At 36.8% G+C, this 15675-nt stretch overlaps 2 protein-coding genes across 5 annotated transcripts in view; one reads left to right on the forward strand and one right to left on the reverse strand.

The window, feature by feature from the left end:
- Nucleotides 1–15675, reverse strand: part of ERC1 (ELKS/RAB6-interacting/CAST family member 1) — a 291365-nt gene that overhangs the window by 189951 nt on the left and 85739 nt on the right. For all 4 annotated transcript variants that reach the window (XM_051633488.1, XM_051633479.1, XM_051633469.1 and 1 more), the window contains one exon: nucleotides 7066–7233. In XM_051633488.1, coding sequence (XP_051489448.1) covers nucleotides 7066–7233 — 168 coding nt within the window. The remainder of the gene's footprint in view (nucleotides 1–7065; nucleotides 7234–15675) is intronic.
- The window catches only part of NINJ2 (ninjurin 2), a 303752-nt gene that overhangs the window by 149 nt on the left and 287928 nt on the right, over nucleotides 1–15675 (forward strand). The gene's annotated exons all lie outside the window — the stretch shown is intronic.

A 15675-nucleotide genomic window follows, 5' to 3' on the forward strand; every position in this document is an offset into this window, starting at 1 on the left:
GTGGTTGGACAAGATGACCTCCAGAGATATCTTCCAACCTCAACCATTCTATAATTCTGTGAAAATAATTTGACATAAAGCTATAAACGCACTGAACAAAGACCCTGAAGAATAGAAAGTTTCATGCTGCTTCTACTGACGTTCAATACAAAAACATCTTACAATGTTCTCTAGCAGCAGAAGTCAGTGTTTATGAAAACTGTACTAGGTCTACTATTTCTGGTTTAATGATGTAAAACAATTCAAACTCCTCACTATAGTGCCAAGAGTGCCCAGCAGAAGACTTGTTTTCAGTAACTAAGAATGAAGTATCCAACACACAAAAGGAAATTTCACCAATTAATACAAGTGATTATGTACTGTTTGTTATAACCTAAACAAAATAACTGTTACTATAGGCTATGAACTCCTTGGTGAGGACCACAACAACATCCAACTTAGAGCCATGAAATGTGTGCTCCTTCGGAAACTAAAAGCCCTTACAATGAGAATACTTGAGTGTACCTTAAGCCAGAAGGTATCGGCCATAGCTGATCTGGATTAGGCATGAAGATCAAAAGTGGATCAGTCCCTTGTGTCAGTCCCTGGAGAATACACTGTCACCTCTGCTAGCACCTGTAAACTACAGACTATCTGCCACTGAAATACTGTGTGAAGCTAAGCTTGTGGACCTTTTATGACCCATATGCCAAAGAAGAAAAATGTTATGTTATTCTGTGGCTCAGTAAGAAACAAAAAAAGGTCAAATCTCAAGAGCTAAAGCCTCTCCTGAGAGGGAAGGATCTTGCTGACTCTGAACCCTGAAACTGTTGTAATAAACTCTAAGATCTGTACGGTAACCAGTCACCTTTAAAACTAAACTAGGAAAGAGCTGAAAAGTTATACGAAGAAACTTGAGTTATTCTCCTGCCCTAATAATGTCGTCTTATCTGTACATTTATAGAAGAAAAAAAAGACACTGATTATCTGAGCTAGGCTGCAATTGCTTTAAAAAGCCTCAGAGAAGTGGAAAGTCAAAATGGAAGGATGAGGACCCTATTTCCAAAGTGGTCATGGCTCACTGTAAAATGAAGATAAATTCTGTGCTGTGTCCTCATTTACCATGTGGAAATTTAACAACTCATCTCCTTCCTGAATGCTAGAAATTAAAAGATCTCACAGGATAATTATGCTGAATTGGAACTCATATAATGAAGCCTCTCCAGTCTTCTTTGGCACTTTCATTGCCAACACAAGATTTTATCTACTGATAATTTGACAGAGATGAAAGATTAAAGCTTGTCTAATTTTTCCTGTTATTGCTCTAACTGAAGATAATATTTCTATCTAAAAATCCTATCCTACATGGTAAAACAATTCTGAGAAGATACTACTGAAAAGAGACTGGCATCTTGGAGAGGGTAAGAAATTAGACAGACCAGCCTCTGAAAATGTCTAAAAGCCATACATTTCAACTTTGTTGTTATGTTCAGTGGTAGTCAGCAAGCCTATAACAGAAAGGCTTGAATGAAAGAAAAAGTAGCAGCAGAAGAGGTTTGATACCCCTTTCAGGAACATGGAGGGAAAAATTCCCCATTACTCTCCAGGACACATCTTTGAGGTCATGTCTGTCAGTTTTAATAAAGAAGCTGGCACAAGCCTGTGGGGACTTCAGGTCTTTTTTGTGGCATTTGAAATCTCTGAACTGGGTTTGGAACCAGTTCAGTGGTGTGCCTTAATATCTGGAGTAAAAGGAACAGAAGTATGGCTTTTTCTGATAGAGAGGTATTTACAGAAATATTCTTGTATTTGCACTGTTTTTTAAGCCACAAAGTTCTTGGAGAAAAGTAGCTATTTATTTCATCAGTTCTAGCTGAGCAAAAAGCCTAGACTTCTCCACAGAAGCCGGGCTGCTGAGCAGACTAATGTGATCCTGGAGCACTGTCAGGTGCTCCTCCTTAAATGTTCATGATTCAATCATGCAAAAAAGCAGAGAATAAGCTTGCCCACAGGTATATTGCAAAGGCAAAAAATTATTCGGTCTTAAATAAGGGGGGACACACTTACCCACTTTGTAAATTCACATGTGGACCATCTTTGTTGGGACAATCTTACCATGTTCTTTTCTGTACAGTTTGCACAACCAGAGACTTAGACATGCTGCAGGCTTGAATGGGCCATCATGTGCAGTGTTAACAGACAATTTTTAAGCACTGTCATCTTGGAGAGTGTCAAAGGGATATCTGTAAGTCCGTCCTGCATTTTATTAATTCTTAGAAAAAAATATATTCATTCACCTGGCAGGCAAGTTCAAGGCAATACTAGGGAAGATGAAATTACTATAAATTGAATTAAATGTCTGAAAATGCATTTCCTTCTCTCTGCGCTTTCATCTCTTCAGAGTTGGAGCAGCAGAGCTGCCTGAGGAGGTAAATCTACTTCACAGATGAGAAAATGGAAAGAAAATAATTCTTAAAGTACCAACATGGAACTTTAAAAGTTATGAACACTAAACTAACACTGCTATTGTAGAAACTATGATCACTACTGACTTTAAACAAGGGAGTTATACATTTTATTTGCAGTCCCTCTCTCCTGCCACAGAGTATTTCTTTTAATTAAGTATAAGATACTTATTTTGATTTCTAGGCTTTTTTGAAAAGCAGAGGGCTTTTATTTCCTATGGAGAATGTCAATCCTTCTTATCCAAAAGAACAGGAAAATTGCATTTGGAGTCTTCCCAAATACTAGCTGAACAACTAACATCAGCAAAGCCAAAAAAAAAAAAAAAAAAAAAAAAAAAAAGTGTATTCTTTCTTTACTTTATCACAGGTCAATTATCACATAGTGCATGGGGAGCTGCCAAAAACACTTCTATGTTCAGACACTAAAACTTGCATTTTATTTGCCTGCAGCTGAATTACACAATGACAGGAGTGTTAACCCCCCTCCCCAAGACAAAACATGACCTCCCCCCAAAGCAAGGGGTGACTGATTCACTGCTGCTTTTTTTTCTTTTCTTTCAAAGTAACTGTTACTTATCTTTTGTCCTGAATGTTATTTCTCTAAAATGCTTTGATTGCAAAGTATTGATTTATTGTTTTTTCCCTTCATTTCTTTTCATTCTGGTCTACTAGCACAGATAAGACAGATGTGGCGAAGATAATAACAAAGTACAATTTAATGTTTTTCAGGTTCAGATTTTGAATTTGCCCAGCATGGTCCCTATTTCACTTTCTGACATTCACCCCTTGCCTGGAGTTTTAACAACTGAAAATGAGATTTTATGCAAAATTAATTTTCAATGAAATTAAAAAATATATATATTCTGAAGCTGTATAAAACTTAAAAAGCTTTTGCATCAAATTTTCAGACATAAACCTAAAAATAATTTCTGAAGTCTCCAAATTTGTAGCATTTGTCTATTTCTATTGTCTTAAATAAAGGAACCAGCAAGCAGCATCACTGTAGGAGCTTAGAACTGGAAAGATTCCAATATCTGAAATGTGAAGCTTGTGGTTTCCTCAGCAACCTGGAACATGTATTTTGGTGCCTACTGGGCATCAGTACTGATGCTGATTGTCATGTTAATTTTCCAGATCTTTTGTTGCTCATAATCTTTTTCTGTGTCTTTTATGGGATCTCTTATCAGTCAGTAAACTTTCATTACTTTCTTCCTATGAATTTTAGAATGACCAAAACTTATACTGTCTACTTCAGCACCATTAATTAACGGTACTAATAGTTCATAAAACACACTATGCAGTGGCCTGTGTTAGTGAATCCCAGCAGAGACCCAGTAAAGGGCTCATCTTAAACCATTTTTGCTTCAGCAACAGATACTGCGGAAAGTTAGTATTGTATGGTTTTGGGCACCACACCAAACAAATTGTTGTCAGTGTAATCAGAATATGTGATTACACAATTAAAACAGTCACAGGAAAAATTTTACCAGAAGTGCAAATGCCCAGTATAGGCATGTATCATTTCACTATGGCTATATTAGTAGCAGAGGCTATCTCTATAAATTTCAAAAGCAAGTAAACAACTTTTTCTAAATGGGGAAGTTATTCAAGTTAACAATTTTTCAATAAATTCTACCCTTTTCAACAATGATTTTAGCTTTGTTACAAATTTTCTTTTCACCTAACATTAAAAAAAACTTTAGTGTTCAGAATTCAGCTCAGAAGAATACCAACTTCAAAAATATCCTCAAATCTGAGGATATGCTGAGGCAAGAGTACTTGGTAGAAACTGATTGAATGTTGTCTACTAATTAAGTCTTAATTTGGTTAAACTCCAACATGCCAACAACTGTACCCCATACCACCTCCTAACTGCAAAGAGCACTTACACGCTGCTGCTGCCGTTTCCAAATATCCATGACAAAATATTTAACACTACACAAGAGGAAAAGCTTTTTTTCATACCACACACCTTTCATAGTCTTTCACTGTATTCAATTAAAATGCCTAAGTACCACTTAAATCATGTTGATGAACTTAAAACAAGCATTTAGTATCAGATAAAGCCAGAAAAAAAAAAAAATACTATCTATGACCTCTGAAGATACTTTATACATTCCAGATCTTTAATTAGAATATACAGATTAAAACCTGATCTGTCTGAACATTTCAGTTTATAATCAGAGGGAGGAACAAAGAGGCTATTGTGCATGGAGGCAAAAGTTTAAAGGTTGCATTTAAAAAAAAAAAACACAACAACAACAAAAACAGAAAATAAATTTCTGAACTATCCTAGAAGGTCCAAAAGACAGCACTTGGATAAAGGAGAAAACAGGCTGTGCACCTTAATATGAAAATGCACTGTGGAAATGTAAACAAAAAAAAAGGTAAATCAGAGTTTGCCAGCTTTAAAAGAAAGATGTTTATATGAGAGGAGCTACAGGCTTCTGAAGTTCCAAACAAAGGGCAGAAATAGCTATCTGCACAGTCAGAAAAGGACAAATCATATCTGTCCTTCCTTCAGTATTTTCTCAAGCTCTGCTTGTCAGTGGAAAACTGCTAAAGAGAACATGAAAACACAAAGCCAAATCTATAGAAAATCCCAAACTAGTCTTAGATTCCAGGTCTGGAGAACCAATTAAAAATTCAGTTAAAGACATCAGTCCTAAAACTTAAAAGGATTGGATTGGTGATCATTTACCCTAGGCTATAAAAAAAATAAAAATAATTCCATATTGCACGACAAACCTCAGATAAAAGTATTGTCAGCTGGATTCACCATAAAAATGTTCCACGTTTGGTAGTTACAGAAACTGAAAAAAATCACTTTTAAATCGTCAAAATTTAACTGTTCATGTTCAAGGAAATGGTTCTAACAACTTCAAGGCTGAAGCAAATTCAAATATCTGCATGTGGTTCGAGTTAGCAGCAGGAAAGAGATTTTTCTATAGATAGGTTATATGTTTGTTTAAGAAGCTCAGAGACAGGTTTACAAAACAACTCAAATTGCTGTTTATTATGGTAGTGTTACTCTATGTTGAACTATCTAGGAGAACAAGATCTCAAAACCTCTATGTTTGAAAGCTTGGGCCCTTACTTTCCAGTCTAAAGAGACCAGGTACTTTTACTTGAAAGCAGCAGCAAAGTAACCTCAAAAACAGGCTAGCCACATGAAGAGACAAGATGAAACTGTCTTCATATAAATTAGAGGGGTATCAAGAAAACAAGTATAAAGAGTGAGTAGAGAGAACTTTTAGCAGTGCCTGTAAGTGAACCAATGAAAGATCATCCTAAAGAGTTAAGTAGAGCAAATAAGAAATCATGTGAAAAAACACTGTAAGAGCAAATGGAAGTAAAACAATCTCACTGACATTTAACATTTACGCAAATGTCAGATTCCCCGCTTCTTGGTTAAACATTCAGCTGGGATCTCAATCAACATTTGGAGTGTGCATGACCAATTTTGAAAACAATGAGAAAGCACAGCACAAAACTTAGAAATCTGTGTTTCTAAAAAGACGGTCAAAAAACGAGACCATGAAGACTGGGAATTAGGGCTCTGTTGTAGTATTATTAATGCCTGACTTATTGCTAAACTCCATGCCTGAACTTCCATTCCTGCATGAAGCTTGCTGTAACAGAACTGATCATGACCTAAACTCTCATGATTCATAGCTATTCACTAGTAGAAAAGGCATTGGCCAGACATCAGAAATTAATCAATATTCTGAACTATTAAAATTACAAGAATCCATAGAATTGCTTAATGGTCTCAAAAAAATCCCCACATTCACATCATAGTACATTAAACACAAGCTCCAAGAGCAGCTTCTCTAAAAAAACAGAGGAAAAATTATTCTGTAAATTAAAATTTATTGAGATACGCGCATTTCTCTCTTATTTGCATGTGTAGCAGCCATTTGGAAAATATTGTGTGCAATTTGTAAATGATCATCCATAATGACACTCATTGCCCTAGGACTCAATGCCCTTTGGGAAACCGCTCTAATTTCTCTGACAAGGTCTAGTATTTCTTATCCAGACTTCCTCCATTTTACTGACAAGACCTACATTTTCTTATCCAGAAAGATACACAGGATAGTCTGAACCCTGCTTATCCTATTCTAGTAGTACCCAAGAAATATTAAATATGATAAAACAGCATTTCTAATGAAAGTTACATAAAGTTCTTTCTGAACTTTTCTCAGTATATTACAGAGGAACCATCCTAATTGCTTCTAACTGATACAGCCCCTCCCATTTATTTAGTCATGTACTGAACTCATAGTCACCCAGTGCCCTACGCTTCATACCAGCATGGCTTTGTTGAGGTGGTGGGTGTGAAAGGATTGATTTTTCAGATTATGTGCCTTCCTACAAATACTTCAGTCCCTTTTAATAGTGAAGTGGAAACAGAAGCAGCACGCGCAACCACTGAAAGGCAACCACCTCTGCTCTGAGCTCTATTTTTTTCTTCAATCTGAAATTCAAAATTCACCATCTTCCCATTACATAATGGACTTAATTATTAATCTCCAAAATCTAGTTCAGACATTTTGACAGAGGTAGAAATTGAGATGCATCAGAGGTGTGCATCTTGCTTAGACCTCTATGATCTTACCTTCTTCTGCAGAACATTAACTTTGCGTTCCTTCACCTCTAACATGTCCTTGAGGTCATGAATCTCTCCTGCTTGAGTCCCCTTCTCCTCTGCCATCTCCTGAATCTGCTTTGTCTTCTTATTTAGCATCGTCTCCTTCTCTTCCAGGCGTAATCGTAATGCATCCACCTAGATTCAGACATGCAAAAACAGGGTTTGTTTAGCACTAAAGAAGAGAAATTTTAGAAAAAGTAAACTACATTTCCACAAAGGAAATGAGCGCTGTCAAATCACAAATAGATTTACAAAACAGACATCTCTTACTTTAAGACTTCAACATGGATAAGATTGTGATAAAGCATTTATCACAAGCGGTAGGAGACTGCACAGTAAAAATAATTAAGTGTTTTATTCTCAAGTCATATAAGACATGCTCCTTGGAAAATCTCAAACCATACTTCTGATATAACTCAATCTTGTAAGATCCACGTCTGTAATTCTTTTCCTCAAAGTAGAAGCCAACACAATGTGTTATTGAAAAGCGTGTAGGAAAACTGACCCCTTTATTTGAAACATTACTAATGTTCAACAACTCAAACACTGACTCTTAGTACCAATCACTTTATATTCTAAGTTTTAATCAGACTATTAATTCAGCCTGGAGGCCATGAATGCAGGTCTTTGTGGCTACTGCAGATCAGCACATGGAAAGAGAACGCTCTCTTACGATGGCTAAGAATATTTTGGCTTAAATAGCAACATAATAGTTTAAATGCAACATGCATTTTCAGCAGAATGAAGTTTTGTATTACAGATAAAATGGAACAAACAAAACAGTACAAGGTACTGTGGGTGCAATTTGGACACATAAACATACGTAGAGCTCCTGTGGCCTCAATAAGTTTAAAAAAACACCCTGGGAATTCTATGGTATCCTCAAACTACAAAACTGCGCATTGAGGAACTTTTGTTTTTCCTACTGCATTTCTCTTACACAAATGAAACACAGAGCTCACAAGACAAAAGAAGCGGGAAAAGGAATCAGAGCTATCTGAATATAAATTTGATGAGAAGAAAAAGGTCACCACAGAGCATAGACTAATCTTGAAGACCATTGTGGAATACGAAATCCAACACCACCAACCTGCTCAAGATACCAAAAGAAACCCACTGACCCCTATCTACTCAGCATTCAGTCAGAGCTCAAATCTGCCAGCTTGGCTGCTAATCTTATTTGACAGTATCTGATTTGGTTCCTGTTAGCTGAATCCATTACAGGACATTAGTCACACAGAGTAAACAGGGTGATCAATGAATTTCTTGGTCCTGCACAGCGTAAGCTAGCAGAGACACGAACTGAAAAGATGACTTGGAAAACTCCAGCTAGGAGAAGAATTCGGGTAGTCACTATGCTTACAGTACTGTCAGCAACATTTAGTTTCAATGTGTTATTTTAATTCCACTTCATTTCAATTTGCTAACAGAAAAGTTGCTTCTAAGGCTCTCTATATACACTATGTTCCACCCACAAAATCCTTTGCTGTTTTGTCTGATTCCTTTTACATGGAGCTATAAGCACTTGCCAGTGAGGAGAAGAACTGCCCTGCTCTTCCCATCAGCACTGCAATCCCGCTGCCACCTCTATGTCTGGAGCCTTCTCACTTACACATACGTTATTAAAATCACATTCCTGACCTCTCACCCAGCAAATGGGGCATGGAGTATATTCTGCAGTGATATTAGAGTACCAGGTAATACCAAAATATGTTTTATAGGTTTGCTAGTGTTTATAATGAGAAGTTTAGCAGGTGGATCAGGTTTTGTCTTCTTTTTAAAAACACACAGATTTATAGATTTATTAGGTATGTTCTCTGGATATCTCTATAACATTAAAGCTAAGAGTCACATTCATTCTTTCTTGAAGAGAAACTCAAAATCTCCCTCATGAGCAAATCCACATACTCTCAACAATTGGGTTGCAAAATATTTGAGACAGTCCAGATGCCTACAGCAGAGTATTAAGTGAAAAGAGAACATCTGCAAGCACAAATTTATCCACAGAACGCTTTCCATTTTTTGATTGATTATTCTCTTTCAACTCTATATTAGCTTACGGTTTGGGGTAAATTGCATTCCTGGTTTTATTTGTGTGGGGTCCTTGCCTAGGAAACCACAAAAAACACTTTCAAGAATATTTTCAAAGGCTGGCAGGACACACAATCATCACCTTTGCACTATTCCTGGCAGAACACTGCACTTGTTTATTCATGTCAGCTCAGTTTATGTATGGCATCCTCCCACAATGACAAGAATTGAAGTCTGTGGGAGTCAGGTGATGCCAACTTCAACAAAGCCAGCTTAAGATTTTCTCTGCACATGGAAACGACTAGGCAAACAGCTACTGAGGTGCTGACACCCCTTCTCCCAATTTCTGTGTCTTGGATGGTGCTGCCTTAACCCTAGGTTAGCCTAATTGTTTTCACAGTAATAGACTGCCATGTCTTTAATTACGCATGGCAAATAAAATCTTACAGTACAGCTTAGGCAACTGCTAGTCCTTTATATAACAATGGGCTGGCTAATTTGACCTGCATGTACCATCCAATTTCCCATGAAGCTTTAGCAAAATATGCACATTTATTGCCACTTTTAACACAATAGCCTTCCTAGGTCGAGGTACAACAGGTATCTCTCTTCAGCTGGGTACCATACATAAGACTTAAATTTCTTCACTGTAGGAACCATGTATGAAAAGCTGTGTTGGAACCCATTGATCTGTCTTCACTGAATCTTCCAGTAGCCATAAGTAATACTCTATGACTCTGTTCATAATATGTATAGCCATACATTAAACATCTAAGAATTCCAAATTTCTTAAGAAAAACTAGAACATTAGTCACTGCAATGACTGCCAGAATAAACACAATAAATGACATAATATTAAATTTGAATTTATTCTTAAGTATTTTTTCTTAAATCTTTGATTCTGTAATTGAACTCTTAGCTTTAAGAATAATCCCAACTTACAGCTTTGGGAAATCACTGAAATTTTCTAGAGTCCACAGTGTCAGTCAGAACTGACTCAAAAGCTTCAGTTAATAGGACTTAGGTTGCCTACATGTTTTTTCTAATAGTTACCACCATCTCATTAATAGAGACAAGTGTACGGTTGTGTGCATGGGAAAACATAACCCAGGAGTACAGCACAGACTGGGATCCACCTGGCTGGAAAGTAGCTCTGTGGAAAGGGACCTGGGGATCCTGGTGGACAGTATGCTCAATATGTATGTTCAACTGAGTGAACAGTGTGCTGCAGCAGCAAAGCAAGCCAACAGGATGCTGGGCTGCATCAACAAGGGCATCACCAGCAGAGATAAAGAAGTCATCATCCTGCTCTACTTGGCATGTGTCAGGCCACACCTAGGATACCATGTTCAGTTCTGGTCCCTGCTACACAAAAAAGATGTGGACAGGCTGGGGAGGGTCCAGAGAATGGCCACAAAGATGATCAGAGGACTAGGCAGCCTGCTGTATGAGGAAAGGCTGGGGGATCTGGGTTTGTTCAGCCTGAAGAAAAGAAGGCTTAGGGGAGATCTTATTGCTGTGTTCCAGTACTAAAAGGGTGGCTACCAGGAAGATTAAGACTGCCTGTTTAAAACTTAATGGGTACAAGTTACTCCTGGGGAGATCCCAACTGGATATCAGAAGAAAATTTTTCTCTGTGAGAACAGGTGGACATTGAAATAGTCTCTTCAGGAAAGTGGTTATTCCCCAACACTGGACACTTTTAAGACTCAGCTTGAGAAGGTGCTGGGCCATCTCATCTAAACTGTGTTCCTATCAAGAAAAGTTGGAACAGATAATCTTTGAGGTCCCTTCCAACCTGGTATTCTATGATTCTGTGATCTCCACTGTATGGATATTACGACACTGGTGATGCCCACTTAGGTTTAGGAAGGTATGACAGTGATGTCAAGTCAAAACAGTGCTCTGCTTTTCTCCTGAGACTGAGTGATTCTTCCCAACTACCTGCCACCTGTTCAAACCATGGCTGAGCTACTGATTTCGATCAGTAAACCAAACCATACTCCTCCATTCAGTTATATCAGAAGGTACAGTCACCCTTACGTTATATTCAAGCTCTGATTCCTATGTCATGGCGAAAATTAAAAATATTTATTCTCTGATGGTATGACTACATTCATAGCAGCAAAAGGAGCAGACAGAGTATCAGTCCTGAAACCTGTTTTGAGATTGCTATGATTTCTAACAAGAGAAAGTTACTTTTTAGAGTAGATGCTGAAGTAATTCTATGGCAGGACTAGAAATGAAGATAATTGTGAAATGCAAAGGAAGACATGAACTTGTATTTGGTACATGAGGTGGAATGGTGCTTTTATCATACTGTATATATTGCTATGTGAATTTTCCAAGTACCCGAAATGACTACATTTTATAAAGGATCAGTTTTGTGACATTCTATTACTATCTTGCAAACACATCATATTGAAGATAAAAATGAGTTAAGCTGTTTTTGTGACAGCATAGTCTATAATTAAGACTTAAAAGCTGTTTACTGACTGATTTTGATTGCAGTGGTAGTTCACAAGACTTAATTATCTATTTTTGACATTGATCTTTGTTATTAATTACATTTTAGTTGACTCATATGAATTGCAGCAATATCCAGTGTAGTCTGCAGAAGAACTGAGAGTGAATTCTTTATGAACATACAGCTCCCAGTTACCTGGACAACTTAAGACAGATTGCATGACTACACCATAGAGCAGAGGTACCCACACCTGGCTTTGTGCAGAGTCTGTTTTGTTCAATGCAGGACAGATGTACTGCTTCCAGGGCCTGCTCAGGTCAGAAATCAGTTCAACTGTTCTTCCTAAACCTCTAGCACAAGGTATTAAATACCTAAGCACAGTTAACTCAGTTCTGTGAGTTGAGCTTAATGGTTGCAGGTGTCAGCATAGGTTTTCACATAGCTGGTGCTAACAAGTCTTGTTAGAGACACCCAATTACCACTTGCACATTCCTCACTAAATCTGATCCACTCCTTAACCAACACTGATTTCGAAGAGTCTACTACAATTTCAAAATGCTAGTAGAAGCCCCAATATAGAAAGGCCCTCAGAGAATTTTATGTATAAAATACTTCCAGAGGACTGGATTAATTTTTCTACTGAATTTACTGAATCTGAATTTACCATTAGAGAAGACCAATTACAGAACCATGCCAGCCTGGAAAATATACAAAAATACAGGGGAACATTGTCACTGATTAATTTAACCTCCCATTGAAGCCACATACCTTCTAGCACTGACCTAAGCTAAAGGAGTCATTGGGCAAACAACAAACTTTATACAGATTAAGTGTTAATTCCAAAATAAACATTTATTTTTTTGTTTTGTTTACAAAGACATTGTACATTTTTAGAGCTATTTTAAAAGGTTCCTTCATAAATTGAAAAGTTAACCACAATATCCTCTCCACCCAATAGCCCTCAAGATAAACATCCCACAAACAGCTCACTGTTCGTTGTAGTTTTGGTGTGACAGGTGGCAAAGCCACTTTTGAGATATTAAACCACCATCTTTTCCCCACCTTTCTGCAGTTTTCTTTAACAGAAGACTAAACAGCAGAGGTTTATGAAGGAATGCTCTTTTGTCTCAAAATGTTTCTTTATATATGAGTTTAAAATACCAATCTTCTATGAAGATGTCTGCCAATACATGACAGAAAATGCATTTCTTTCTCTCCTTGTAACTCTTTCCAGGCAAGCTAGTTATGTTTTAACGTTGCTCTCAACAAGTGAGGCCAGGCAGAATCTCACATTCCTACCCTATTTCCCTATCCCCAGTGAAAACTCTTGCATAGAAAGATATCTTTTCCTTAAAAAAACCCAAATACATCCCAGGATGCAAGGACACACATCTCAATGCTGCATTTTATCAATGTGTTTCAGTCTTAATAGTTGAGAGGATCACTCATGAAGATGGAAGAAAGGTAACTGTGTATAATGATTTCATTGTTGAGCTTTCTTGACAAGAGCATCAGCAAGGATGAAAAAGGTGTGATTATCTTTCAAAAGGAATAAATATCTTCTTGGAATTACATAAAGATTCCCAGGAACATAAATGGATCATTGGAAGTATTTAACTTACTCTGATACAATGGAATAGCCTGATAATCAACAGTGCTTCCTACGTGTTAAATCCATAACAGTTTCCTACAGCTTACTGTGGAGAACATGCTAGACTGTATTGATTCCATTAAGTCTATCATAAAAACATAATTCTAAAACAGTATTGTTAATGTTTTAACTCCACAGCAACTCCTTACTGAAAGGCAAGACAGAAAATCAATTTGCACTGTTACTGCAATTATGTTTCACTTATGCTATCTGGAAGCATACTATGTGAATAACCTAAAATGAGCAAGTAGAAGATACCTCTACCCCACCCCACCCTGACCTTCTTTCAGCCACTTCTGTATTAGTAAGAAAAGAGTCTACATGTTTTGGAGGTTGTATTTGGTTGGTTTTGTATTGTGGTGCTATATAAGAATTTAATTTGGAAGAACCCAGCAAAGAACAAATATTCTCAATGATTATTTAGTAATATCACAAGTTAGAGAATATAATAATTTTCTAGATCAAAAACCTATTTTGGCCTTCAGTTAAACAAAAATAATCAGATGTCTTGAATAACTGTCAAGAATATCAATGGTATACAGCATAGTCTTTTTGTTTTTAAATATCTTGTTTAAATTATATAAATTTTATTTGAATAAATAGGTTTACTTACTGCAACACCTGAAATTACGACCATCTACCTAAGTCTTTTAATTGTTAATCAAACACATTCTTTTAAGAATTTCAACTCATGGGCAGACAAGGACTGCTTTTAGTTATTTAAAAGCAAGAAGATAAATTTATTTCTAGCTTTGCAGGTTTGTCACAATACTGCACAGTGATTTGATATCTATATATATATTATTTTCAATCCCTGTAATGGATCAAAACCTGCAATTTACATTTTAAAATATTTATTTACCTAATCCCTACTTCCAATGATATTTTGAAATGTAAATATTTTTTAAAATAAACATGTATGAATGTACAGTACATTCCTGACTAGCAAAATAGAGTAAACAACTTTAACAAGAATTTTATTACTGTATACTAGCACAGTTATACCAACAAATGTAAATGAACTCTGTCTCAAGTGAATAATCCAAAAAAAATCAATGTGAAATAAAAGTAGGAATTAAAAATAAATGTTTCTAGCTTGTAGAATTAAGTCACAAGGTCACTTAAACCATTTTCTTTCTGTCCAACAGGAAACTAGGAAGACAAGTTTTTAATGGCATTGAAAAAAACAAAAATAAGACAAGATCTTTCTTTTTTTCTTCCAGAGAAACTTAACACCTCTACACTTCCTATCTTCTCCCTGTTCAGTCACCTCAAATAATTTATACATCTAAAATTGTTACCAAGTTTAACATAGACCTATTGTTCTCAATTTCTACCTAAGCTTCAAAATTGCTGCTTTTATTTCAGACCTGGAGACAAACCTGTAGGTCCTGTCTGAATTTCCTTCCATTTCTGTGCCAGCTAATCTAATAACTGAAGATATTTTCTCTCCCTGCAAGACTTCTGTCACTTACAGTCTTTCATTGTCATACCTACAACACTACCGCTTTAAAGGAAACTGAAGCTGCAGTATCAACTTCTACATTAATCTGAGAATAATTAGAAAAGCCATCTTGAAACATAAGAGATATTTACTATGTAAATTGTTTTCTGCACATGGGCAAGGCATGTCACTGAACATAGAATCATATAATAGAATCACAGAATGGTTTGAGTAGGAAGGGACCTTGAAGATCATCTAGTTCCAAAACCCATGACATGGGCAGGGACACCTCCCACTAGATCAGGTTGCTCAAACCTCCATCCAACCTGGCCTTAACACTTCTAGGAGTGGGGCTTCCACAACTTCCCTGGGCAAACTGTTCTACTGTCTCACCACCCTCACACTAAGGAATTTCCTCCCAATGTCTAACCTAAATCTCCCCTCTTCCCATTTTGATCCATTACCTCCTGTCCTCGCATTACAAGCCCTTGTAAAAAGCCCCTCCCCAATTAAAGGAAAGCTACACTAGGGTAAGAAGTCAATATAAATTCTCTTACACTCTTGTAATATGGAATCTTTCTACCAGTGTTACCCACAAATTTTCTGCATGCCTATTTCATAGCTCCTTTGGCTTTTCACTGTTGTAGCTGCAAGAAGGCAAATATTTTTTGATGCATGACCGCCATCTTTTGGACTTCTACTAACACTACAGTTTTCCAAGTCAGGGGACTGAAATGCTCTCCTCACTGAACATTTCATGCCTGTTCTTCAAGAACATCCAGAAGCAATTAATGTATATTATAGTTATTTTCCATTTGACGTTCAGATGCACAGTTGTGTCTTCCATTATATGGGAATTTATTAAGCATTTGTTATCAAAACACAGTTTTGAAAAGATTTTCCCTTTATATTGGAATATCCATCATAAAACCTGAAAGCCCATACTTCAGGTGCCCAGGCATCCATGCAAGAGTTCCTATACAT

This window comes from Apus apus, chromosome 1 (genome assembly GCF_020740795.1).
Source record: "Apus apus isolate bApuApu2 chromosome 1, bApuApu2.pri.cur, whole genome shotgun sequence".
Lineage (NCBI taxonomy): Eukaryota > Metazoa > Chordata > Aves > Apodiformes > Apodidae > Apus > Apus apus.